Source organism: Perca fluviatilis, chromosome 15 (genome assembly GCF_010015445.1).
Source record: "Perca fluviatilis chromosome 15, GENO_Pfluv_1.0, whole genome shotgun sequence".
NCBI lineage: Eukaryota > Metazoa > Chordata > Actinopteri > Perciformes > Percidae > Perca > Perca fluviatilis.
Genome location: NC_053126.1, coordinates 1402119 through 1429004, shown reverse-complemented (window position 1 = coordinate 1429004; position 26886 = coordinate 1402119). Strand labels below are relative to the sequence as shown.

At 39.3% G+C, this 26886-nt stretch overlaps 1 protein-coding gene across 1 annotated transcript; it reads right to left on the bottom strand.

Annotated features, from left to right (window-relative positions):
* Positions 1-9106: 9106 nt before the first annotated feature.
* LOC120573834 (trypsin-like) lies at positions 9107-26023 on the bottom strand. The gene is made up of 6 exons (XM_039823695.1): positions 25918-26023; positions 21578-21598; positions 20826-20988; positions 18532-18803; positions 17734-17873; positions 9107-9895 (listed from the first exon to the last, which is right to left on the bottom strand). The coding sequence occupies exons 1-6, from the start codon at positions 25967-25969 to the stop codon at positions 9638-9640; spliced, it is 906 nt and encodes a 301-aa protein (XP_039679629.1). The 5' UTR covers positions 25970-26023; the 3' UTR covers positions 9107-9637.
* Positions 26024-26886: the final 863 nt, after the last annotated feature.

Below are 26886 nucleotides of genomic sequence, written 5' to 3'. Positions count from 1 at the left end.
CTTTATGCCGGGGTGGAGCCAAACCCTGCAGGGGTCCCCATTTACGGCAGCTATGTGCTCTAGTTTTCAACTCATTTGATAACGGAATGCCTAAGAATCTGGGCCCTATTTCAGAAAGAAGGTTTAGTGAAAACTCTGAGTTTGTTAACCCGGTGATGAGGGGAAACTGGGTTTTCCGTTTCAGAAAGAGAGGTAACTTCACCTCAGAGTCAGTTACTATGGTAACTTCACCTCAGAGTCAATTACTATGGTAACTGAGCCTGTGAACCTAACTTGGTCGGGAGCAGGTTTTCTTCAAGAAACCTTGAGTTTCTCTCAGTCTCCTCCCTTTGACACAACGCGCTTTCATTTCCTCATTCATTCATTCATTCAGTCTGGATCAGGCGCATTTTAGACCAGTTTGTTACCGGCATGAATTAAAAAAAATTATGTTGGTTTATTAACCATGTTAGGCAGACTAACAAGCTAACAAGGGTTTCGCCCAAATGGCGGTTATGATGCTTTTGGCTGGGGATATAGAGCTGAATCCGTGCCCACATCCTCGGCTGTCCACTGGCATGGATCCTGTTGTTAGCTACGTAGCACAACATCTTCAGCTGGCTTCACCTGCCAGTGGGACTACCAGTGGACTGGCAAACTTAGCCTCCCAGCTGGTTGATCCAAGGCGGAGTTGTGAGTTTGCGGCCTCGTTGTTTGTTCGATGATGCATCGGATGAGGGGTCATGCCGGAGACACGGCGACATCCCTGCCGTCAGAGGGGACATGATGACGGCTCCTGGCAGTCCAGTGGCTTGCGGTTCAGGGTCCCACAGCGTCACAGTTTTTCTGTCTCCTATCTCCGGTGCCCATCACCTCAATGAAAGTGGGAATATTCCCCGGAATCTTGACGACCATGTCTACATGCACATGACAGCAGCCTTTAACAGCGAGACATCGGTTGGTCAGATGACGGAGGATAAGGCCATGGACTTTAAATCAGACTTTAAATCAACTTTTAGTAAGAAAGGTTTACATTTCCTACATCTTAATGTTAGAAGTCTGCCACCAAAAATTGAGGAAATTAGACAACTGGTGAAAAAATCAGAGGTCGGGGTTATCTGTTTAACGGAAAGTTGGTTAGATTAAACTATCAGTGATGAGGAAATTGCCATTAATAATTACTGTATAGTTAGGAAGGACCGAAATAGAAAAGGGGGTGGGGTTTGTGTATATGTGCGCTCTGATGTGGCCTTTAACTGTAGAGATGACATTGCTAGTGATTTAGAGATTGTTTGGTTGGACATATGTTTACCAAAAACAAATCCTATTTTATTGGGGGCTTGCTACAGACCGCCAGGCCATCCCGCCTTCTATGATAAGTTAGAACAGGTTCTCTTGAACTTATCAGACAAAGACAGCTCAGAGCTGATATTAATGGGGGATATGAACACAAATGTGTCGGGCTGTGCTCATCCTTCCGGCAAAATGCTGGAGGACCTGTGTCACTCTTTTGGTCTTGAAAAGTTGGTAAAAAAAAGTCCACGAGGATAAGCAAGACTTGTGAGAGTATTATTGATTTGATTTTAGTTTCAGACAAATCTAAAATATCTCAAAGTGGTACTATTACTTATGGCATAAGTGATCATAATATAATTTTTTGCACAAGAACATCTGGTAAAAAGAACTTTTGCTCTCACAAGACTGTACTATCCAGATCATTTAAACATTACTCCCAGGAAACTTTCAAGATGCTGGTTGATGATGTGGATTGCTCCCCTGTGGTAAATTGTTCATGTGTTAACATAGCATGGTCACAGTTTAAAGACGATTTCTTTTTAAATCATCAATAAGGTGACCCCTCTCAGACAGATTAGAGTTAAACAGCGTTCTAGTGCATGGTTTGACAAAGTTATACATGATGCTATTAAAACCAGGGAAAAAGCACTTAAAACTTTTCATAGAACAAAAAAATCATGATGATTTTATTTTATATAACCAAGCAAAAAATAATACTCAGGATCTTATTAGAGATGCAAAATCAACTCACTATAAGAATGATATATTAAATAATAAGGATAACCCAAAAAACTTGTGGAAGACCTTAAAAGAATTGGGGGCCGCTAAGACAAATGCCAAGAATCCAGGAAACACAGGACTAAAAATGAAGGGCTCCCTTAATTTTAATAAGAAAGAGGTTGCTAATCATTTTAATATTTATTTTACTGCTATAGCAGAAAAGCTGGTTTCAAATCTTCATCCTTCCTCTGGGTTATTTAACATGGATAGGGTGAAATCTTTCTATAATAAACTTATTATACTAATTAATAACTATCCTTACGTAGGGGAGATGGAAAAAAAGCTCTTACAGCTAGACTGCTCTAAGGGCCCTGGGCTAGATGGAATATACCCTCAGTTTTTACAAGATGCTGCTGCCCAAATAGCCCCTTGCATCTCCCATATTTTTATCCTGTCTGTTGAATCGGGTGTTTTTCCAAATGACCTCAAGAGGGCCAAGGTAGTTCCCCTTTTTAAAAAGGGAAAAAGCCATGATCCTTGTAACTACAGAGCAGTGTCTATTTTGTGCACAGTCTTAAAAATGTTTGAAAAGTTGGTTAATGAGCAATTTAATGAATACATGAATAAAAACAACTTCATGTTCAAATTCCAATCCGGATTTAGGAAGTCACGTTCCACTGAATCATGCCTATTGTATTTAACCGACACCATACGCAGGGAAGTAGATAATGGAAATCTCTGCGGAATGGTGTTATTGGATCTTCAAAAAGCATTTGATATGGTCAATCATGACAGACTGATTGCCAAACTGGAGGCCTTGGGGGCAGACAGCTCCACCTGTAGGTAGTTTAGGTCTTACCTATCAGAGAGGGAACAATTGGTGGTTTTAGGGGGAGTACTGTCTGACCCTAGTGTAGTTGAATGTGACATTCCACAAGGAAGTATCCTCGGGCCGTCCTTATTTTTAACATACATTAATGATATGGCAGACTCCTGTTCATGTGAATTATTTTTGTACGCTGATGACTCGGCACTTTTAATGTCTCTTAAACAACAATCCACACTAGAGAGTACCCTGAGCTCAGAGCTATCTTCTGTAAACAACTTGCTGATTGACAATATGCTGTCACTACATTATCGTAAGACAGAGGCCATCTTGTTCGGTTCAAAATACAGATTGAACAGATGCTCGGAATTTAGGGTCATTTTGAATAATGTTGTGGTCAGTGCAATCCTAGAAAACAACTTGGATGGCAGGAATATGGCCATTAAGGTTTTGAGTAAAGTCACGGGGCTCACAAAGTTTTTAGCCAGAAATTCTAAATTTTTAGAACAGTCAACAATGATCATCTTAGCTAATGCCTTAATTTTAAATCACTTTGAATTTGGATGTACCTCCTGGTTTGAAGGCCTAACAAATAGACTCAAAGGGAGGCTGCAAACAGCACAGAATAAATGAATAAGAGTAATTCTGAATTTGGGACATAGGTCTCACATAGGTAGGTCACAATTTGTTGAGCTCAACTGGCTCCATGTGGAGTCTCGTGTTACTGACCATGATTCAGAAAATATTGTTTGGTAGTGTCCCAATTTTTTTGTCGTGTCTTATAACTAAGGTAACAGACACACACAATATTAATACTCGTGGCAGCATATGACCTGTGTCCTTATAAATGTAAGACAGTGTTAGGGAAAGGAACCTTTGCCTATATGGGGGCAGTTCAGTGGAACAAGTTAGATGGTCATATTAAAGTCATTTCCAGCCTGAACTCTTTTAAAAAGAGCATCAAGGTCTGGTTACTAGAGAGGGTTGCGGAATAGATTAAAGGGCAAATAACTATTTTTATTTATTTAAGAAAAATGTTTTTATGTTATGTCATTGGGTATCTTGTCTTGTCCTGATTTGTGTTGAGGACCACAATGGAAATAAGTCTTGGACTTTATTGTGTTCGTTATCCTCGATTGTATTTGATGTCCTTTTATCATGTGTAAGGCACTCTCTTACAATTAAATAAATCAAATCAAATCAAACTATAAAACATTTTATTTCTCAAAACATGGCATTTCCTTTTGTTGACAATCCCGTTGATGAAGAAGCTGCTTTACTTCGCAGGGTGTTATATGTTGGGAGATGATATTTAACCCAGACATTTTAATTTTTAGATAACTTCCTATTTGAGGGTATCGTTTTTCTTCCTAGTATCCTACAAGTTACGTAGCCTACATAACCTTATCCGTCCTCATATCACTAACGTCACCCATCTATGCTCTTACATCCCAGCAGATTATTTGTGTCGCATTACGTTTTTTTGCAAACGGCATTTGTCTTTACAACATTGGTGATGCTGATCATTTTAGTTAAGCCACTGTAGCGCCAACAGAAGAGTGTGACTCGCTCTGAAATGTGTTTTAAATATTTTTAAAAGGAGTTCCACAGTATTGCAGGTGAATTATGTATTGAAATAAAAGATTATTGATTATAATTTTGTTAATGATGGTGCTGGGTACAGGCGTAGTACTTTTTCGTCTGCAGTGTTGCACATAAATGAAATAGATTATAGGTTCAATAACATTTCACCAGTAATATTAGGCTATACTTATGATTAAATATGATATACACTCTATTGGAATATACGCATTTACTCTAGCAGCAATTTTCTCCCACGCAAATTCTCTCTGTTTTGCAGCAGCCGCTGTGGTGTTTCTTTTAACTTGCTGTTTGTGCACATGAATATTTCCGCTGACCCATTTGTTTGTGGTTGTTGCCTTGGTGAATCGTAGAATCATGGCTCCATTCATGCTGCCTTTTTATTGTGGTGGTGAACTTACTCTGAGTTGATTGAACCAACTCATATCAGCTGTTCTGAAACCGAAAACTCAGAGTTTCCCATCTCAGGGTAAATCAACTCAGAGATCATAGTTAGACTCAGAGTTTGTTAAACCTCCTTCCTGAAATAGGGCCCTGTACATCATTTGGTAAAAACATGAAACATGCCAAGGAAAAGAATCCTCCTGTAGAGAGGACATCCTGTTTTATCAACACAGTCTCACTCCCTACTCGTCAAATATATGACGCATGGTCAAGAACCCTGGCGTCAAGTTTCAACGAAAGAGGTGTACCCTTGACGTTATTTTTCGACGAGGGGGTCCGTCAGATAGACATTCATGTTATTCTTTCACCGTCAAATACCGACGAAAGAAAAAACGAAATCTGTGACAGTTATTATTGGTATTTTTAGCCCAATAACCGCTGTTTTAATCAACATTATTCACGAGATATCATCATGGTTTATATGTATTTCTTTTAATGTTATTATTTCGGTCTATTTCGGCCAGGGAAGCTGGGTTGCTTTTTTGTTTATTTATATTTTTTAAACTGTAACGCTACATCTATCAACATTTATTTAGATGTTATCATGGTATTAATTTCTTTATTTTAATAATATTATTTCGGTCTTATTACCGGTGAAATATTACAGTATATGCTGTAATACAGAACATAAAGATATGACCCAAGCTGGACGCATTCAAAGCCGATATCCCCCAATGCAATGCGGCCATTCATTTCAAAGAATCGGGCAGCGATCAGCTGGTCTTTAACGTCAGGATGGCTTCAATATACATATATACAGTCAGTGGTTGTGTCACCAGCAACAACACGTTGCTCAGTTTTTTTCCAGTAAGTTATGAACCATAATAACGTTTAAACGAATCCGCGGAAAACTCCGGAAGTGACGTAGTACGTCCCGCTCAGCGGATAAGAAGATCAAAATATATAATATTCGTAATATTGATGTTTTTTTCTAACGTTGCATTTGAGGAGTTACACAATAAAGACAGCAATAATAATAAAATACAGTTTCATGTGTTTGTCTCATGTAACGTGTGCTCGGCCGGCCGGCGGACAGCTGCAATCTGAAATGGAATCAAGCCATTTCACGGCGGGCTGTCAGTACCCGATCCGTTCCACCTGCACAATCCGTTCTGCGCATGTGCAAGATGACACGTATGCCATGACGTAGGCGCAGATGATAATGCTGCGTTCATGCCACCTCGAAATAACAGGCACCGCCCCACTGGTTACGTTGTTTCTGCAGCTAGATTCAGTCTAAAATAACGTTAAGTTAAACTTAATGGGAGAAGCAGCTACAGCTAAATTAAGACATTACAGTAATAACAATAAAGACAAGTATTGAGTGATTGTATTTTAAATGAGCACAAGTAAAGTAGAACTGACGTAACAGCTGTTATATATGTTAACGTTTATTTTCAAGTTTTATTTTGAGGGTCTTTTAAAGTTGACATGCTGTCTCAGCTAGCGGTTAGCCGAATTAGCTGTTAGCTAAACTAACGTTAGCTTAACTGTGGAGGCTAACGGCAGACCGCTGCAATCAGCTAGCGGTTACCCAAATTAACCGTTAGCTAAACTAACGTTAGCTTCCCGGTGGAGGCTAACGGCAGACCGCTATAATCACCTAGCGGTCCGCCGAATTAAACGTTAGCTAACTAACGTTAGCTGGAGGCTAGCGTGTGAACATCTTGCGCATGCGCAGAACGGATCGTGCAGGTGGAAGCGGTGCCGTTATTCCAAGGTGGTGGTGGAATGAACGCAGCATTATCATCTGCGTCTACGTCATGGCATACGTGTCATTTTGCACATGCGCAGAACGGATTGTGCAGGTGGAACGGATCGGGTACTGACACGGGCAGCAGAAACAGGAGCCGAACGAGTCCCCTCACCCACCCCGGAAGAACTACAAGTTCTCAAGCTTTGTAACAGCTTCTGTGGCGTTTCTTATGGGAGTTGTAGTTTTAAAGTATATTGTTATATTTCTCATAATTAGAAGTTGGCAGTGTATAATTTTGGATACACCCTGGGGTTTTTTTGGGATGGAGAACACACTGGTGTAATCAGATTTTAAAAATCGAATCGTTAAATAGGTGAAAATAGCTTATTACCATATTTGACAGTGCTTACAAAATCCCGTCCGCCTAATATATCTCATCCCATCTGTGTTCTCTGAGATTTGGAGGAGTCGTGATATTTTGAGAAAAGTAAAGTTATAATAGGGTATTACAAGAATAAAGTCACTATATTACAGAAAATATTCTACCTGCACCATATTCTGCTGTGCATTAAGTAATGTCTCTGTTGATACGTTAGATCTCAGACCTCCTGACAGACTCTGAGCCCCGTTTGGGACTCTGGTCTCTGAATGAGACAAAGTTTAGGGAAGTGGCTGAACGCTGCTCTACATCGGAGGTGGAAACCCGAAACTAGCTGGCTATGGCAGAAATACACAGAGCACAAACAGGACACATCTGTCGCAGCATCTCCACAGCAGAGCGCATCCATAAACCTGAAGCTGTACAGCTTTTTACAGCGAGAGTGGACAAGCGACGTCCGGTTTCATATTTATCAGTCAACTTTTCAAAATACATTCGGGGCTACACTCAAAACATTCGGGAAACCCACTCACAAAAGCAGGTGCAGGTGAAGGGGATTAGGACTTTTCATAGCCTTAGTGGAGATCTGGGGGAAATCGCTCGCTCTCCACAGAAAACCAGAAATGCGTGATCGGCATTCCTCCCAGTCTCTTTAACACTGCAGCAGAGGTGCAGCCTGGGACCCCGGCCAGGTGAAACCTAACTTTAACTCAGGATCGTATTTTTTGCTGTGTCCTGTCTCCTCCCTTAATTCTGATTTCTGTTGTCTTGTGACAAGGAAACAACGCATTTTAAAGCTAATACACGCACGCACAATTCTGGGTTACACCAGCGGTTGTTGACATACATGATGAGTCCCCCACCTTTGCTTTTTCCACTCGCTTTTGTGTCTCTGTCGGCTCTCACGGCAGTTCCACGTTAGCATCCGGTACAAGGTGGTTTAGCCATGTCTCCGTAAAGATGAACAAGCTGCTCTCACGGTAGAGCCACTGGTTGTTCAGCCCCGACAACTCGTCGATCTTGTTAGGCAGCGAGTTCACATTCCCCATGATTACGGATGGAATCGATGGCTTGTAGTGCCTCCGATTCTCCGCTAGGTTGTCCTTCAGCTTAGCCCCAGCCTTGCAGCCACTGGGTCTCCTCCTCAGCTCCGCCGGGATAGGGTGCCGTATCCCTGCTCGTCCCTTTGTGCGCAGATCCAGCAATTCCACTCTTGAGTAAGTGAGAAAGCTGGCTCTTGGTTGCATTTTAAAGTTTGAAATATCCATAGGATATTTATGAAACACACAATCTCTTCGCAAGAAGTGTAAAATAAAAAGTAGAAAGAAAGAGGATAAAATAGGTTAAAAGAGCTAAAATCTGGAGAGCTACCGGAGAGGCAGCAGTCTCCTACAGCACCCTGATGGTCATCATCAAAGGGTTAAAATCCTAAAAATGTTTGAATGTTTGGTGGTTTTGATTAGGTTAGAAGTTGTTTAAGTGATTTCTGAAAAAACAGCAGAAAAAAATATTGATAGATGATTTAATAACAGTTTTTGTGTGCGTGGACATTTTTGCCTCGAAGGTGTCCAGTGTTTTTTTTTTTTTTTTTAAAGGAGGGCATGAGGGTTAAAGCAGTATCATGCTGTGATTGGATCATGAATTTTGTGGCCATTTCTGGTTGGTTTACTGAAAAGTAAAACCTCTTAACAGCTGAATAGTTTTAGGAAGAGATAGTTGTGATTGAAGTTATTTAGAAGTCTTCCTGAAAGAATTTGCGCTGAGCTCCATTAGTGTCATTTCCCCTCAGTCTCTCTGTCTGGACTGGAAAGTTGTGTTACTGCAGGAAATGTTGCCTTCGTTTTAAGATTAGGAAACCTGTTCCTACCCAACCGGTGATGTAACTTGTAACATCTCTTCAGGTGTCAGGAGTCCTCAACAGGTGTTCTGCTTTCAGAGCTGGAGAACAGTTACATATAACATAGGATGTCCTCTCTACAGGAGGGATAACGTCCATAAATACATTCATCATCGGAACTGCATTCAGTCAGTGCAAAATATTTCATAAACAATTCAAATTTAAGAGTCTATTCAGGTCAAAACATTTGAAAAAGGAATCAATCTGTATTTTTAATGATTTTCAGTTTAAATTATTTAAACCAAACGCAGAAATGTTTCACCTTCACAATAACGTCTTTAATTTAACTTCATTAAAAAACTACTTAAAGTTTCCACAGTAGATTAAAACAATTTCACATTATAGCAGCAAAACATCCAAACGTTCCCTTACTTTATTCTCAATAAATTTGATGCTTTTCTTACATTTATGTGACCATAAAGTAATTGAGTTGAATAAACTATTTGAATACATCTCTTTGGGCGATGGGAAATTATATATATTTGTCCAATTTCTTCTGATCATTTTATAGAAAAAAAACAATGTATTTATTAAGAAAATAATGTGCAGGTTGATTGGTGATGAAAATAATAGTCAGCTGCAGCCCCAACCGAAAACATAAGACATCTTCCCGTGATACAGAAGTTATAACATTATACAGTATACATTTAAAAAGATGTAGCAAAAGAAAGAAAAAGATGTGACAATTCAAAAGATTAGACTCTGTCTCTACTTTCTGTCATTTTCTTGTTTATAAAGACAAATGACTATCAGAGGCTCATAAGGCAGCAATCCAGTGATCCCGACCATTAGACGTTGCTATGAAAGCACAAAGAGAGAGAAGAGAATAGGCAAGAAGGACAGCAGCAGAGGAGCTGAGAGGGAAACCAGATGAGTGGATGTTGCAGATGTAGCAAATGTCCCGTTGGTCTGGCTGTTGATCCAGGAGGTGTACTGGGACACTCGGGTGTAGACTCCTGGGTAGCCGGGCTGAGCACAGCCATCTCCAAAACTCACTATTCCGATCTGGACCCACACAGAGCCGACTTTAGTCACCAACGGGCCGCCAGAGTCCCCCTGAACAGGTCAGACAGAACGCTTATAACACCAGCATACTGCAACTATAAATTTACTAGAGTATTGTACATTTTGGAGGTACTTTACTCAATTATTTCAATGTTCTGCTACTTTCTACTTGCACTCCACTACATCTTTGTTAAAATATTGTACTTTTTACTGCACTTACCGCAACACATTATTATGATTTATTGTATGATATCGTACGAAAAGCTATGCACAACAATTTCTATGATATAATAAGAAAATACGGCGACCGCCGGCCGGTCACATGACTGCTAATTTCAGCGTTCTTTATGGTTACATTTAGCCGACAAAAGGTGACTGAGCCGGGTACAGAGCTCCGTTAAGTTTAGTGGCCGTTAGAGTTTAGTGTAGCAGACAAAAAAAGTGAGCGTCATGTGGCAACGGCAGTTAATTAAGACACCACCAATAAGATTGACTGGCGTGCGTCAAATGTCCCGGTTTGTGTCCGTCCAGACTACAAAGCAAGCCCGGAGTTTTCAAACTAAAACGGGGGAAGCAGAGTTTCCAAATGTTAAAGTTTTAGGGGCTTGGAAACACCAGAGTAGTGTATTCATATGTGAAGCGTAAACGTAGCTAAAGATATTAGTTTTCAAACCAAAACGTAGTTGTATAGATGTAAACTAAAATGAAACCCCCCCCCAAAAAAAAAAATAAAAGTTAAAAATAAAAGCTCAAATAAATAAAAAAAAAACTATATTGGGGGCGTGGTTATGGTGCTGAACTAAGCACACATTTTTGTGAGCTCCTGGTGATATTTTAGTAAAATCCTATAAACTTTCCTTTAACGGCATGAACAGTGGTAAATATTGCTTGTGGCGACTTATTACTGTATACCCGTGACAATATGCCGGCGAAGAAAGCACAAAACAAACCTAAAGCAAACTCTTCTCCGAGTGGGGAAGACGAGAGCTCAGATGCTAACAGCCTAGCTAACTCGACAGGTGATACTAGCCCTGTGCTGCACGTGGACGTAGATACTGGAACGGCCCACAACATGGATGTTATTCAGATACTCGACGGGATCAGGAATGACTTTTCCACAAAGATTGATGTGGTCTTGAAAGCGATTCAGGACATTAAAAAAGGGACGTGTGGGACTTCTCGGCACGCATGGATGAGGCAGAAGTGCGCATTAGCAGTGTAGAGGACACCGTTAACGCTGAGAAAGGCAAGTCTGAGGAGCTAGTTAAACAAGTGACTCTCCTCACGAACAAACTCGACGAGCTCGAAAACCGTTCCCGTCGATCCAACCTGCGACTAATTAACATGCCGGAGAAGATGGAAATAAATGATGCAGTGGCTTTCCTGGAGAAGTGGCTCCCCGAAGCGCTGGGACCAGCAACATTCCCGAGACAACCTCTCATCGAAAGAGCGCACAGGTTGCCCGGTCGGACGCATCCTAATCTATCAACTACACCGAGAGTCCTCATAGTGAAGTTTTTAAACTTCCAGGATAAAGTCCGGACCAAGGGCCAAAGGTAAAGTTACAGTATCTGCGGTGGTCAAGAGATCATGTTTTTCCCGGATCTTTCGACGGATCTCCACTGTCGAAGGAGGGGTTTTGACCGGGTAAAACAACAACTGAGATCGATGAACATACGTTACGGATTAATTTACCCAGCTAAACTACGAGTGTCGTCCGATGGACAAACACGTGAGTTTGAAACCCCAGCAGATGCTGAAAAATTCATCGAAGGTTTACAGAACACAGAGGACTCACAGGGTAACTAAGAGAAACTGCCACGTGCCCTTTTTAAGTGGGCTGAATTTGTTTATTGGAGAAGAGGTTATTCACCATAGTTGGCTTTCCTAGATGAGAGTTAAGCTGCAAGAACATTTATGAGGACCATTGCATACTTGTTTGTGTAGATTATATACTTTTGCCAGGGGACACAATCATCCTGTTAGTTTTGTTGTGTTCTGTTACAATGACTGCTCGGTTTGGTCTAGCCGCTCCCTTGTTTACATTGGATCAGTTTGTGCACTTAGCTGCACCCCAAGATCAGGGGGAGGAGGAGGGTGGTGTAGGACGAGGGGCTGTCCTGTTCAGGTTGACAGTTAAGGGGTTTCGTTTATGGCAGATTTTAAGTTTTTTGTTTTTGTATTTTTCACGTCATGTTGCTGGTGTACTCCCAAATACAACACAGAGATACTCTAAAGGTTTCCCAACAACTAAAAGCTGATCACAATCTGTTGGAGTATTGCTTTAGATGACTTTGAATAAGAATCTTAAACTTACTTCTTGGAATGTGAGAGGAATGGTAAAATTGGCTAAACTAAAACAGTTTCTTACCAGGCTTAAACGACTTAAGTCATTAATAGTGTTTATTGGCCAGACAAAGTGCTAGCATCCTGTTTCCCTTCTCATTCGAGAGGAGTTATGATGTTAATTCATAATTCAGTACCTTTCCAAGTAAACAAAACTATTTATGATAAAGCTGGTAGATTTTTGGTGGTTCAAGGAACTCTCTTGAAAGAAAATATCAATTTGGTTAATGTATATGGCCCCAATGATGATAACCCATCATTTTTTGAGAATTTATTTTTGTTGATGGCCACCCTTCCTGGTAAGATAATATTGGCAGGGGACTTAAATTGTGCTTTAGACCCGAAGCTTGATCGCTCGTCAGGGATGGACACAACCCATTCTCAAACAAGAAAGAAAATACAACAATATATGAAAGACCTGAACCTCTGTGATCCGTGGAGGACTCTAAACCCTAACAAAAAGGAATTCTCATGCTACTCAGCAGTGTTTAAGACCCACTCCCGAATAGATTATTTTTTAATTTCCTCATCTCGGCTACCCAGTATAACTAATTGTATATATGATAGTATTGTTTTGTCAGATCATGCCCCAACCTCACTATTTTACAACGTGGAACAATTGAATAGAAGCTCTGCTAATTGGCTGCTAATTTAAATAAAGATTCTGACTTTATAAAATTTGTAGGTGAAAACATTGATCTCTACTTCTTAATAAATACGAATCAAACAACTGCAACCATTAGGTGGGAAGCTTTCAAAGTATATATATTAGAGGACAAACGATAAGCTTCACCAGCTCTAAATTTAACAAATTCAAACAGACTATGAATGAATTAGACACTAAAATTAGAGAAGTAGAGAGAGAAGTTATCATAGATGATTCAACACAACAAAAACTATTGACTCTTAAGGCTAAATACGAGCTTTCTGTGCTTAAGGCTGAAGATGGTCTAATAAGACTGAAACTAACTTTTTATGATCAGGGGGAAAAGCCGGGTAAACTTCTAGCTTGGCAGATAAAGAAACTTGAATCCAACAGAGCCATTAATACGATTAGGAACGAACAAGGATAATTATCTGATCCCACAGAAATTAATAGCACCTTTGTCTCATATTATAAAACTCTTTACAATTCTGACAGCCCACTAGACCTGGTAAACCAAAACAGTTTCCTGGAGGGATTGGTCTTTCCCTGTATTTCTGAGGGTACAAAAACTGAATTGGAGAGGGAATTAAATTTGAATGACATCTATAACGCCATTGCAAACATTAGAGGAGGTAAAGCTTCGGGTCCAGATGGGCTTCCGATAGATATTAAACTATTTAAAGCAAAATGAATGGCCCTGTTATTGGATGTTTATGTGGAATCCTTTAAATCAGGTTGCCTCCCTGTTTCATTACGTAGTGCTCTGATCACTGTTATTCTAAAACCAGGCAAAGCGTCTACATAAAGCAGGTCTTACAGACCCATATCACCATTAAATTCTGATTCAAAAATTATAGCTAAGGTTCTAGCTATGAGACTGGAGAGTGTTCTACCAGCCATTATACATGGAGACCAGAATGGTTTTGTCCAAAATCGTCAGGGGTTCCACAATGTGAGGAGAGTTCTTAATATAATCTATGAATGTGAAGAGTCCCCTGATACTGCAATATTATCACTCGACGTGGAAAAGGCGTTCGACCGAGTCGAATGGCCCCATCTACTCGAGGTGCTTAACCCTCATGCCCTCCTTAAGCGCTTTGGATTTGGGGAGTACTTTCGTAGATGGGTTGAAATTTTACTTGTTGATTCTTCTGCAATGGTATCTACTAATAACCTCATCTCTCAGCCTTTTAAGTTATTTCGAGGCACAAAGCAAGGGTCACCAATTTCTCCTCCACTATTTGTAATAGCCATGGAACCTTTAGCAATAGCGATTAGATCACAACCCTCAATTCATGGTATTAGGACCGGTGATATTGTACACAACACAGCAATGTACGCTGATGATACTATTGTGTTTTTATCGCATCTTGCTGAATGAATACCATCTCTCTTGGAGTTGTTCAATTTGGTAGTATCTCTGGGTTCAAAGTGAAGAAAGAAAAGTCGTCTATTATGTTCTTAAACATAAACGAGAGGCAGAAACCAGTAGTATCCCACCCATTTATGAATGCCACAGAGGGATTTAAATACTTGGGCATCAGAATAACTCCAAAAATAAGTATGCTTAGCACAGCCAATTATGAGCCCATGGTGAGAGGTGTTGGAAGAGATCACTAGGTGGACAACACTGCGGCTCTTTTTAATGGGCAGAATAAACATAATAAAGATGACTATATTACCTAAATTTTTATATATTTTTCAGTCGATTCCGCTGGCCCCTCCACCTTCTTTTTTTCCTAGGATCAGAAAGCTTCTTTCTAATTTCATCTAGAACAATAGGAAGCCAAGACTCAGACTCTCCCTCTTAAATTAACCTTATGACAGAGGAGGGCTACAATTGCCAAATCTAGAATGGTATTACTGGGCTGCTCAGTTGAGGACCACAATGTTTTGGTTTTCGAAAGAGGTTTTCTTGCCGTGGTTAGAAATTGAAAAACTGTCCTCAAAAGGTTTGTCATTGAATACCTACTTATACTCCGCATCTTTTAAAACATTAAAGAAAAGTACTACTAATCCGTTTGTTAAAAACACTATTCTTGTTTGGCATGGAGTACAAGAAATGCTGGATCACTCTCCAAGGTTGTCTTGTTTCTCCCCAATCTGGGGTAATGAACACTTTGCCCCGGCTAAGAATGACATGGGTTTTAAAACATGGTGGAACAAGGGCATAGTGAAATTACAGGATGTATATGAGGATTATACTCTATTGTCATTCAGTGAGTTAAAGGTAAAGTTTGATATACCACAGAAACACTTCTTTAAGTATTTACAACTTAGAAGTTTTATTCTGACACACTTAAATAATTCAGTGATACAACCCCCATTCTCTGTCTTAGAAACACATGTTACAAAAAACTGTTTTGGTAAGAGACTGGTCTCCCAGTTTTATAACTTGTTGGTTGAAAACCATAAGGAAAACTGATAGTAAAAGACAGGAGTGGGTACGTGACTTACAAGAAGATATTTGACTTGCTGAATGGAGTAAAATATGTTTAAAGACACATACTCAAACCATCAATACTCAATTGAGAATGATACAATTTAATTGGACAATGCGGACATACATCTCCCCTGTACAATTAAATAAATTTGATCCTAATATACTTGATCTATGTTATAAATGTAATACTCAACAGGGTACGTTATATCACCGTTTATGGATGTGTGAAGAGATTAAAAAAATGTTGAGATCAGTGTTAAAGTATATATCTCAGATCACAACTTCCCCTGTACCTTTTTGCCCTAAGTTATGTATTTTAGGCATTTATTCAGATGATTGTACTTTATCTTGTAAGGAAAGAAAAATGTTTTTTTATAATATTTGGAAGATGTTTCTGGAACTGTTAAGGAGTGGAGATATGGGGGAGGCAGTGGGAGAATAAGATGATGGAAAATGTCTGAATTGTGTTTGGGAATGTACGCTGTAATCTATATCAAGATTTATTTATTTAATTTTAATTCTTTAATTTTTATTTTATTATTATTATTATTATTATCCTTTAATTTTATTTTTATTTATTTATTTTACTTTTTGTTTTATTTATTTATTTCTATTATTGTTTTTATTTATTTGTTGTTGCCATCTTTATTTGTTCACATATTTTGGTCCTTTCAGTATTATTAATGTTTTAATTATTGTTTTCACTTCTGCCATATGTTCATGATGTTGTAAGTGTTAGATGGTGATGTACTAAAACAAAAAAGCAATAACAATGTTTAAAAAAAAAAAAAAAAAAAACTATAATAGTCTCGTCTTGCATTTGCACTCCTTCCTTATCTATTCCCACCCCCACATATCCCGTACAGTTACATTTAAACTTAGTTAATGGTGACCGTGAGCCAGGTACAGAGCACTGCTAGATGGCGACCCTTTCAGAGTGGACTTTAGCCAACAAAAAGTGAGTCACGCGGTGAAGACGTTCACGTTACGTTTAGGCACCAAAATTACTAGTTAAGATTAGAAAAAAAAAGGGTGTGGATTAAATCAGTCCAGGGGAAACCAACCAGTTTCCTGGTAGGAGAACTCTGCGCCCCAGCTTGAGCGCTATGTTTTGACCCACTCACTCAACCTAAGTCCTGATTTATGGTTCTGCTTCTTGACTACAATGTAGATTCAACACAGAACTATAACTCAGGACTTAAGTGCTGCTTTGGGCTCTCATACAGCAGCAGTCAATGTGGTGCTGTTATTACAGGGCTTTACTTTTTACTTCAAATGGCTCATAATCTAAAATAAAACATCAGAATTCATTAGCTGATTATATTTTGTTTATTTGAATCTGAATCTATGAAGTAATTTAAAGCTATAGCACGTAGTTTCTGTCTCCCCCATGGGGCCGTGGTGGCCCAAAGGTTAGAGAAGAGAGCTTGTGACCAGGAGGTTCAATCCCCAGACCGACAGGATAAAATCTGGGTGGGGAAAGTGAAAGAGCAGCGCTTGTCCCTCCCTCATTACCACCAGTGAGGTGCCCTTGAGCAAGGCACTTAACCCGAACCGCTCCAGTGGAGCTGCTCAGTGGCCCAGCAGATCAGGCTGTGGTGGTACTGGGCAGCTTCCAGTATGAATGTGATCAGATCAGACTGTGGTGGTACTGGGCAGCTTCCAGGTATGAATGTGATCAGATCAGACTGTGGTGGTACTGGGCAGCTTCCAGGTATGAATGTGATCAGACCAGACTGTGGTGGTACTGGGCAGCTTCCAGGTATGAATGTGATCAGATCAGACTGTGGTTGTACTGGGTAGCTTCCAGGTATGAATGTGGTCAGATCAGACTGTGGTTGTACTGGGTAGCTTCCAGTATGAATGTGATCAGATCAGACTGTGGTTGTACTGGGCAGCTTCCAGGTATGAATGTGATCAGATCAGACTGTGGTTGTACTGGGTAGCTTCCAGTATGAATGTGATCAGATCAGACTGTGGTTGTACTGGGCAGCTTCTAGGTATGAATGTGTGACTGTGATCAGGGTGATCCAGCAAAAGAGAGGCTTCCTCTCGGTGAACTTTCAAATCCTCTGTGAATGCTAGTAGCCAAGGAGGACACGGAGGATAAAAAAATAAAAATAACAAAAACATGATACTCTTCAGAAGAGGTCATTATCTTCACTCAATAATGACCTCGCCGGACGGCCCAATCTTCTGAACATACTGTAGTCATACTGAGAGAGTTGTGTGGAGCTGATAGTCTTAATTAGCTTTGTAGCAACTCATTTGGCTTGAATGAAACATTGAATGTTCATTAATATCAAAAAGTTACGCACTAAAGCTTTAAGCTGTCCGATAAATGGAGTGCAGTAAAAAGTCATGACATCATTTCAGGAACTGCTCTTTTGAGCCGTGCCGTTTTAAACGTGTTTGTCATCAGGTGTTGGGGCAGAGCTCTGCAGACAGACTCACCTGGCAGGAGTCCTTCCCTCCCGCCGTCAGACCAGCACAGATCATGTTGCTTGTGATTATTCCATAAGCAGCGTTACACTGCGTGTTGGACACAAGGGGAACGCTGACCTCCTGCAGCATCTGAGGGAATGGAAGAGGAGCTGAAATAGAAGAAAAGGAGATATTAATGTTGAGTTGGGTCACAGCCCGATTTTTCATAAAAAACCAAACCACAGTGAGCCACAGTGTTGCACTGGCTGACATGTTCCTTCATCACCATGAACACACCAACGCATTCTCATGAATGGGTTTGTTTTCTAGTACGAAAACTTACGCATACCAACTTTAGCTTACTCATTTCAGGAAACTATTTTTGTAAAAAAGGGAGGTTTCTAAACGATGTTGGTCCGTTTTAAAATTCTGGACACAGACCGCCCATGACTGAAGCGTTCATCTAATCAGGTGCTGTCATGGCGGCTGTATTTTTCCTGTAGTGAGCTCGTGATTATTTAGCTAGATTTATATTTATTTCCATCTTGCTGACAGAACCACTAAGCTTTATGCAAATTATTGTGCAATGATGTCACGAATATGCAAGAGGGCGTATGACGTCATCTAGCTACTTTAAGCGACTTTTTTAAGCTAGTGCTAGCTACTTTAATTGACAAAGAATTGGCAACACCGGGTGGAGAGAACAACAAGAGTCCAATGCTGGGGAGAAGCTGAGTACTTCTTCAACCTCTGCATGTTTTCTTCAACAAACAAACTGAATAAATCCATACGAGCATTCACTATTAGTAATACATTAAATAAACTCACTGCCGCTACTTGAGATGGTTCCCCATCCGGTGACCCAGCAGACTGTCCCGGCAGCGTAGGTGCTGCCACCCGGCGCCAGACACACCGGACTGATGAAGTCGGTGAAGGTAACAGGAGAGGACAGAAGCAACAAGGAGACGTCATTGTCGTGTGTGTTAGGGTTATAGTTTGGATTTATGATGATCTCTGCCAGCGTCCGGGACTGCTCGTTAGGATTTACGGATTGTTGGGTTTCACGTCCGAGATAAACAGTTAAATCTGTCATGCTGTTGCTGAGAAACAGAACAGAAACAGGACATCGTGATTAATACATACAATATAGTAAAACACCTTCTTTCATCTGTGAAATGTTGTTCCAACACACACACACACACACACCTTTTTGATATGAAGTGCCCTTTTCAAATTTCTTGTTTATTAGTGTGCCATGTCAACATTAAGTTTAATTATGACATCACATCAAAATGTAATATCCAGGGAATCCGTAATTTTATTCCATAGCAACATTTGAAAACATTTATTTCTCATAATCAGGACCTTGTAGTTATTATTATTGTATATTATTATGATTATGGAAACATGTTTTTAGTATAAAGCGTCCTGATTGGTGGAAAATGGGCTGACAAAAATATCACCGTCAAAGAGCCTGAAGAAAAGTTGAGGCCAGCTTTAATGATGAATGGACTGATAAGCAGGTCCTGTATGCCTCATTTTCAATGAAACGATACTGTGGCAAAATAACACAACCAGCATCATTATGAAGAATGAAGAACACGAACATAACGATTGCGTTATTAGTCATTCATGTCCATAATAAGTTGCCACATATCTTTGTTTTGGTCTTATAATGCATCCATATTTACCATTCCAGCGGAGAGGATGGTTTCTTCTGCCAGCTTAAGTTTATAAGAATTTGTCAAAAGTTCAAGATTCCCTGCAAACTAAGATAAACAGACTACAAGCCGACAGCTTCTGCTTTAGCTGGTTTTGTAAAAATTTGCTATTTGCAGAGTAGAGCTGTGTTTGCGTAAAACAGTGCAGCGGACAAGAGTGTACTGAGCTGACAGAGCAGATGGAAATATCGCTTTCTACATGTCTATGCCGGTCTACACAGGTGAGTGCATTAATAAGTATTGAATTTTAACTCACGAAGGTTTTAATGTAGCCTACTTACAGTAACAAGACTAGCGTTAGTTCATCTGCCCCAGCGGCCGTTAGTAAGCCTCTCTGTATTGTTCCCAGTCAGAGATATGAGTCAAAATACCGTAAATAACAGGTTGCGCAACTGTGAACGTTGTAATTTGGCATGCGGATGAGAGAGTGCTTCAGCATTTCAACCATGATTTCAACACATCACTAACTCTCTTGCACACATATTGCCAGCGTGCCATTGGTTAAGATCCAGGGGTCGGCAACCTTAGGCACGCGTGCCACCATGGGCACGCGTGCTTAAGGTTGCCGACCCCTGGTCTAAACCATCCCATAATGTCTAAATCATCCAAGGTAGACTTACTACGAGCTGTGAGATTGTGAAATGAAAGTCTTCTGCTCCTATAAAAGCTAGAAGTCTGTATGATATCAACCTAGTTTTAAGAAAAATGTTTTATTTGCCATGTCATGGAGATGTACTACACTACCCACAATCCTTCTAGTCTTATTGTTACCATGGAAATGTTAACGGCACACGCGAACAGCTCCAGAGAGCTGCTGCCATTGAAGTCTAGGATAGTTTCTGTTCACAGTCTTGTACCTCTTGACTTGTTTTTGTCATTTTCAAAATGTTTTTTGTACCAAATTAAATGTTCTATGGTCAGGATTAATCTGGTAGCTGGTTGGATCGGTTCCAGCCTTAAAACTCTTTAGATCAGCCTTTATGAACGCCAACAGAGATATTAAAAGGGGAAAATCACTTCCGGAACCAGAGCCATTAAACAAGCAGGCGGTCAATGTTGAGCTGTATGATCAGAACGGGTCAGATGTCAGTCACAAAATGGCAGCTGCAGCAGAGACGTGTCCCAAGATCCTTTATTCTAAAAGATATCACATTTCACACCCCCTCCAACTTGTTTATATCTAACACGATGTGACGTCATTCCCAGCGCCGGCTTCCGAGTTCGAGGTAAATGGAACGCACTATAAGGTGATCCGCTACAAGTAAAAGTCTTGCATTTAAAACCTGTGTATATAATGCAGTAAAATGTTCCCTGTCAAGATTTACAATAACGTTCCTCCACTTAGTACTTAAGTAAAAGTACTTAGTTCCATTCTGGTCATGTATCAGGATCAGAGCTCACCTGGAGAAGCAGTGAGCAGCACTCAGGACCCACTGGCTGTTGATCAGGGAGCCTCCGCAGAAATGTCCGTTGCTGTTGTGTAGACTGACCTGCCAGGGCCATGACCCTGGTGGAGCATTTACGCCTCCTACGATCCTGGTGTTGAGCGGTGCAATGCCACAAACTGCAGGGAAAAAGTCAGAAACTCTGTTATCAGTGTGCAGGAGGCCCATAATGATGTCTTAATCAGAGGTTTTAGAGAATAGTTTGAACGAGGTAGGCTTATGCCGAAAAATCATGTCACAGGTCAGTTTGACAGTTTAGGTAGGTAGTTTAGTTTAAGTATCAACATATCAATGTTAGAAGGATAACTGAAGCCTTTATCTCTGCTCTCTTCAAAGCCACCAGACTCCTTTGACAAAAAAAGTGATTTTACCTCACAGAGCATCGGGAGTTGCTGCTCTACTGCTGCCTCCATCAGTTAGTTAGTTTGTTATTGTGAGACTTTGGTGAATCTTGACTAACCCTTCAAATCACCAACGTCACATCAAATTATTTGTGATTTGTGGGCAAAATGGGACCCGTGCAAAGGCATTAATAAAAACTATTTAAAACTCGGGTTCTATTCAATGTTAGTCTCGTTTGCTGTTACAGGTCATTTATGATCATCAGATGGAACATTACACCGTTTCAGAAACATTACAAAGTTACATATAGTTACTGTTGTGTGTGAACAGTGTGTAATCTCTGCCGAGTTTAAGAACATGACTCACCATCTGACTGTGCGTTGCTTTCTGTAGGAGAGACAAAGAACATACAATACATTTAGTTGTTGTACACTGTTGTGTCATTTACTCAGAAGCAAATCTAAGCTGCATTTACAAGAAGTTGTTTTAAGAAACTGGAAACCACAGTGTGTGCATTGTGTCCTGGTATTTGTGGTATGAGGTCAAAAAAAAGTCAACAAGACAGAAAAGATGAATAGAGCAATGGTGTCATAAAGAAGTACTACACTACCCACAATCCTAGGCGTAACAGCAACATCTCTGATTGGCGGAGCTCACTGTTACCATGGAAATGTTTACCGAGCCCGCGAACGGCTAGCTAACTGCTCCCACTGAAGTTTATGACGGTTTCTGTACACAGTCTTGTTCCTTTGCCCTTTTTTTTTTATTTGGCGTTTTCAAAATGTTTTTTGCACCAAATCAAATGTTTAATGGTCACGATTCATCTCGGAGCTGCTCGGTTCCAGACTTCAGTCTCTTTGATAACAGCATTTAATGAAACGTCTACGGAGATGTTGAACGGGGAAAATAGGCTTATTCGAGATGAGCCAGGCGGGCGCAGGAATCGATTACTGGCAACCGCCGCCATACTAAAGATGGTATGAAACGGTCCTCACCTCCTGTCTCCTAAAGGGGCGTTGCCTCGTTTGAACGTGTTGTGAACATCGTGTGGATGAGTGAAAAGTTATATTTAAATAATTTATTCATATGTTCTTTTTCTAACATTAGATATTTACACAGCTTGAGTTGTGTGGAGCTGGTAGTCTTAATTAGCTTTGTAGCAACCCATTGGGCTTGAATGTAATGGACGTTCATTAATATTAAAAAGTTACGAACTAAAGCTTTAAGTAACTGAAATAGAAACACACCTACAAGTACCTCACATTTGTAGAAAATTAGAGTACTTTAGTAAACATAAATGTCCCCTTTTACTTAATTACTCTTAATAAATGATTGTGACAAATGTTTGTTTTATACTTTCTCTTTTTTTGAACGTATTTCTTATAGGTATAGCCACCTTGTTCTGTTATAGTTATTTAGGAAAAAGTCTATAAAATATAGGCTAATTCACAGAAACAAAAGTGACAGCCATTCATTTGTTGTGAGAATGAGACTGAAACTCATTTCCCAGTGAGTCAGCAGGACTTCAGTTTATTAGTTTTGATGACGCATTCGGCGGTGTGACACTGGTGGCTGGTGTTGCCAGATTGGGTGTTTTTTCCGCTACATATGAAGGCCTGTTTACGGTGTGTTTTAGCCCGGTTTTGGCCTGGAAGGCTCTATAGAAATCTGGCGCCCTATTGGACAAAGTTAAACTGAGAGAGCGCGCCTTTCACAGACACCAGAATGAAGGAGTTCACAGTAATGTTCATCAGGCAGTAATACAGTATGTTCAGTTCACGTTCCCCCAAAATATGAACGCATTCATTGAACTATCGTTCAATGAATGCGTTCAGGCACAACACTGCCACTATCAGTATTATCACATGCCACTTTCATTATTATAACATGTCACAGTCATTTTTATAACATGACACTGTCATTATTATAACATGTCAGTCATTATTATAACATGACACTGTTATTATTATAACATGTCACTGTTATTATTATAACATGTCACAGTCATTATTATAACATGTATAACATGTCACAGTCATTATTATAACATGTCACTGTCATTATTATAACATGTCACAGTTATTATTATAACATGTCACTGTTATTATTATAACATGTCAGTCATTATTATAACATGTCACTGTTATTATTATAACATGTCACTGTTATTATTATGACATGACACTGTCATTATTATAACATGACACTGTCATTATTATAACATGTCACAGTTATTATTATAACATGTCACTGTTATTATTATAACATGTCACTGTCATTATTATAACATGTCACTGTTATTATTATAACATGTCACTGTTATTATTATGACATGTCACTGTTATTATTATGACATGTCAGTCATTATTATAACATGACTGTTATTATTATAACATGACACTGTCATTATTATAACATGTCACTGTTATTATTATAACATGTCACTGTTATTATTATAACATGTCACTGTTATTATTATAACATGTCACTGTTATTATTATAACATGTCACTGTTATTATTATGACATGTCAGTCATTATTATAACATGACTGTTATTATTATAACATGTCACTGTTATTATTATAACATGTCACTGTTATTATTATGACATGTCACTGTTATTATTATAACATGTCACTGTTATTATTATAACATGTCACTGTTATTATTATGACATGTCACTGTTATTATTATAACATGTCACTGTTATTATTATGACATGTCAGTCATTATTATAACATGACTGTTATTATTATAACATGTCACTGTTATTATTATAACATGTCACTGTTATTATTATAACATGTCACTGTTATTATTATAACATGTCAGTCATTATTATAACATGTCAGTCATTATTATAACATGACTGTTATTATTATAACATGTCACTGTTATTATTATAACATGACACTGTCATTATTATAACATGTCACTGTTATTATTATAACATGTCACTGTTATTATTATAACATGTCACTGTTATTATTATGACATGTCACTGTTATCATTATAACATGTCACTGTTATTATTATGACATGTCAGTCATTATTATAACATGACTGTTATTATTATAACATGACACTGTCATTATTATAACATGTCACTGTTATTATTATAACATGTCACTGTCATTATTATAACATGTCACTGTTATTATTATAACATGTCACTGTTATTATTATAACATGTCACAGTCATTATTATAACGTCAGTCATTATTATAACATGACACTGTTATTATTATAACATGTTATTATTATAACATGACACTGTTATTATTATAACATGTTATTATTATAACATGACACTGTCATTATAACATGTCACTGTCATTATAACATGACAGTGTTATTATTATAACATGTCACTGTCATGAACATGAAGGAGTCATTTTGAGTGTTCATGACTGTAAATTATGACACTTTTAATGCAAAGTTAGCATTGTCCGAGATGTCTTTGTCATGACAACTTGACATTAACCTAGACAACATGACAGGCCCATTTATCAAACTTTAGTAAACTATTTAGCTTCATGCGTTTACATTACATTAAACTGTCATTAAGAGGTCTTCAAGTTGGTCTGATAACTTTTAAGACATTTTAATAACAAGACCAAATGGTTTCCCTGTCACTTGAGGTCAAGGATATTATTCATGACACAATTATAATGCTCTCATGACAGCCGATGTAAAAAAAAAAAAACTCTTAATGACAGTTTAATGTAATGTTAACACATAAAGCTAACTAGTTTATTGAAGTTTGATAATTGGGCTTGTCATGACATGTATGACAGGTTATGTTGTCTTGTTTAATTTCAAGTTGTCATAACACAGATTGTTGTCTTCATTAATGTCAAGTTGTCATGACAGACATCTCAGACAATGCTTAAAGGAACACGCCAACTTATTGGGAATATATCTTATTCACCGTAACCCCCAGAGTTAGACTAGTCCATACATACCCTTCTCATCTCAGTGTGTGCTGTAAAGCTGTCTGACGGCTCCAGCATTAGCTTAGCCTAGCACAGATCCTGCAGGTAACTGGTTTCATCTACTGCTCCATTCAAGAAGATAAAATAACATCAACATTTCCTATTTACATGTTAGAATGTTACAGCGTTAAACAGAAACATGACACACAGCCATCTTCTAACCGTAAACAAACCGGGAACTATATTCTCAGACAGGCTTGCTGCGAGCATATCACTCCACCCAAGTACTATATTCTTCCGCCTGAGAATATAGTTCCCGGTTTGTTTAAGGTTAGAAGATGGCTGTGTGTCATGTGACCTTGTTTTTTGTACACGCTGTGACTCTACAAATCACAACATGTAAATAGGAACATGTTGGTGTTATTTTGTCACTTATTCGGAGCAGTAGGATTACTGGAACCAGTCAAATGCAGGATCTGTGCTGGCCTGATGCTGCTGGAGCCGTCAGACAGCTTTACAGCACGCACGGAGATGAGAAGGGTGTGTATGGACTAGTCTAACTCTGGGGGTTACGATGAATAAGCTAAATTCCCAATAAGTCGGCGTGTTCCTTTAAAAGTGTCATAATTTACCGAAAGACACTTAATGACAACAGTCATGAACACTCAAATAAAGTGTCTGAATTTGCTATTATTGCACAAAAATACAACATTCTATTTAGATTTCCTTTCATTATAAATCCAGATTAATAACCGGACTGAGACACTGACCTGCAGTTAAAACCAGGAGCACTGCAGCACAAACCAGCAGCTTCCCCTCCATGATGTCAATCTTTGAATGATTGCAGGACACAGTAAACCTGTAATCATTGCAGGAGTTGACCATGCAGGCAGGAAGAAGAAGGCGTGACTCTAACTCAGGTGCTCTGTGCTGTTGTTGTGTCCTGTATCGGGCAACACCTCACATACTGTATCACACATGCCCTGTGTGTTCTGTACAAACATACCCTGCTGCCATCAGGGCCTGACTCAGACTTTTATTGGGCCCCTGAGCATTGCTTTGCTCCTTAAAGGAACACGACTTATTGGGACATTATCTTATTCCCCGTATTCCCCAGAGTTAGATAAGTCAGACAGTACCTAGGTAAAGACTACTAGCCAGTCAGAAGCAGAGTATGAGGGCGTGCCATGCTAGCAGCTAGGCGAGCATTATAACGTGTGTTCCAAAGTGACCACGTTTGTCTCTGAAGTAAAGGCTGGACTACAATAGAGCTGTTTGGAGCAGTTTGTGAACAGTGTTTTCTGTTGGAGATGGTAAGTCCCTTTGGGGGGGACTTTGGACTATTTCACTTTGTAAACCTATAACATTAACGAAAAGATATATAATACAATAAAGGAAAGGGGGAAAGCCAAAAAGCATAATATGAGCACTTTAATGTTGCAGAATCTGCTCTCAGAATAAGAAAGGTTTCAAGTCTATATGAATCAACAGCAGAAAGGTGTGGCTCAAAGATTACATTGACTGTTTTAACAAACTGCTGTGTGACTTAGAGTTAAGGGTTAGGATCATAAATTTGACTAACAAAACCAACCCTCATATTTCCATGTGAGGTGAGATAAGCATGTTAATTTAGAAAGCACTATCGGAGATCACCACATGCTTTACAAGGAAACATGTAATTATAAAATGCACAAAGTCATCAGCTCACTACAAATGTTGATATTGTTACAGTACATATG

Coding starts and splice junctions, on each gene's coding strand:
- LOC120573834 (XM_039823695.1), bottom strand. CDS start 25,969: ATGGAGGGGAAGCTGCTGGTTTGTGCTGCAGTGCTCCTGGTTTTAACT. Junction 18,804..20,825: donor GCTGCTCACTGCTTCTCCAG/GTGAGCTCTGAT, acceptor TCTGTTTCTCAG/CAACAGCATGACAGATTTAA. Junction 17,874..18,531: donor AACCATCTCAAGTAGCGGCA/GTGAGTTTATTT, acceptor CTTCTATTTCAG/CTCCTCTTCCATTCCCTCAG.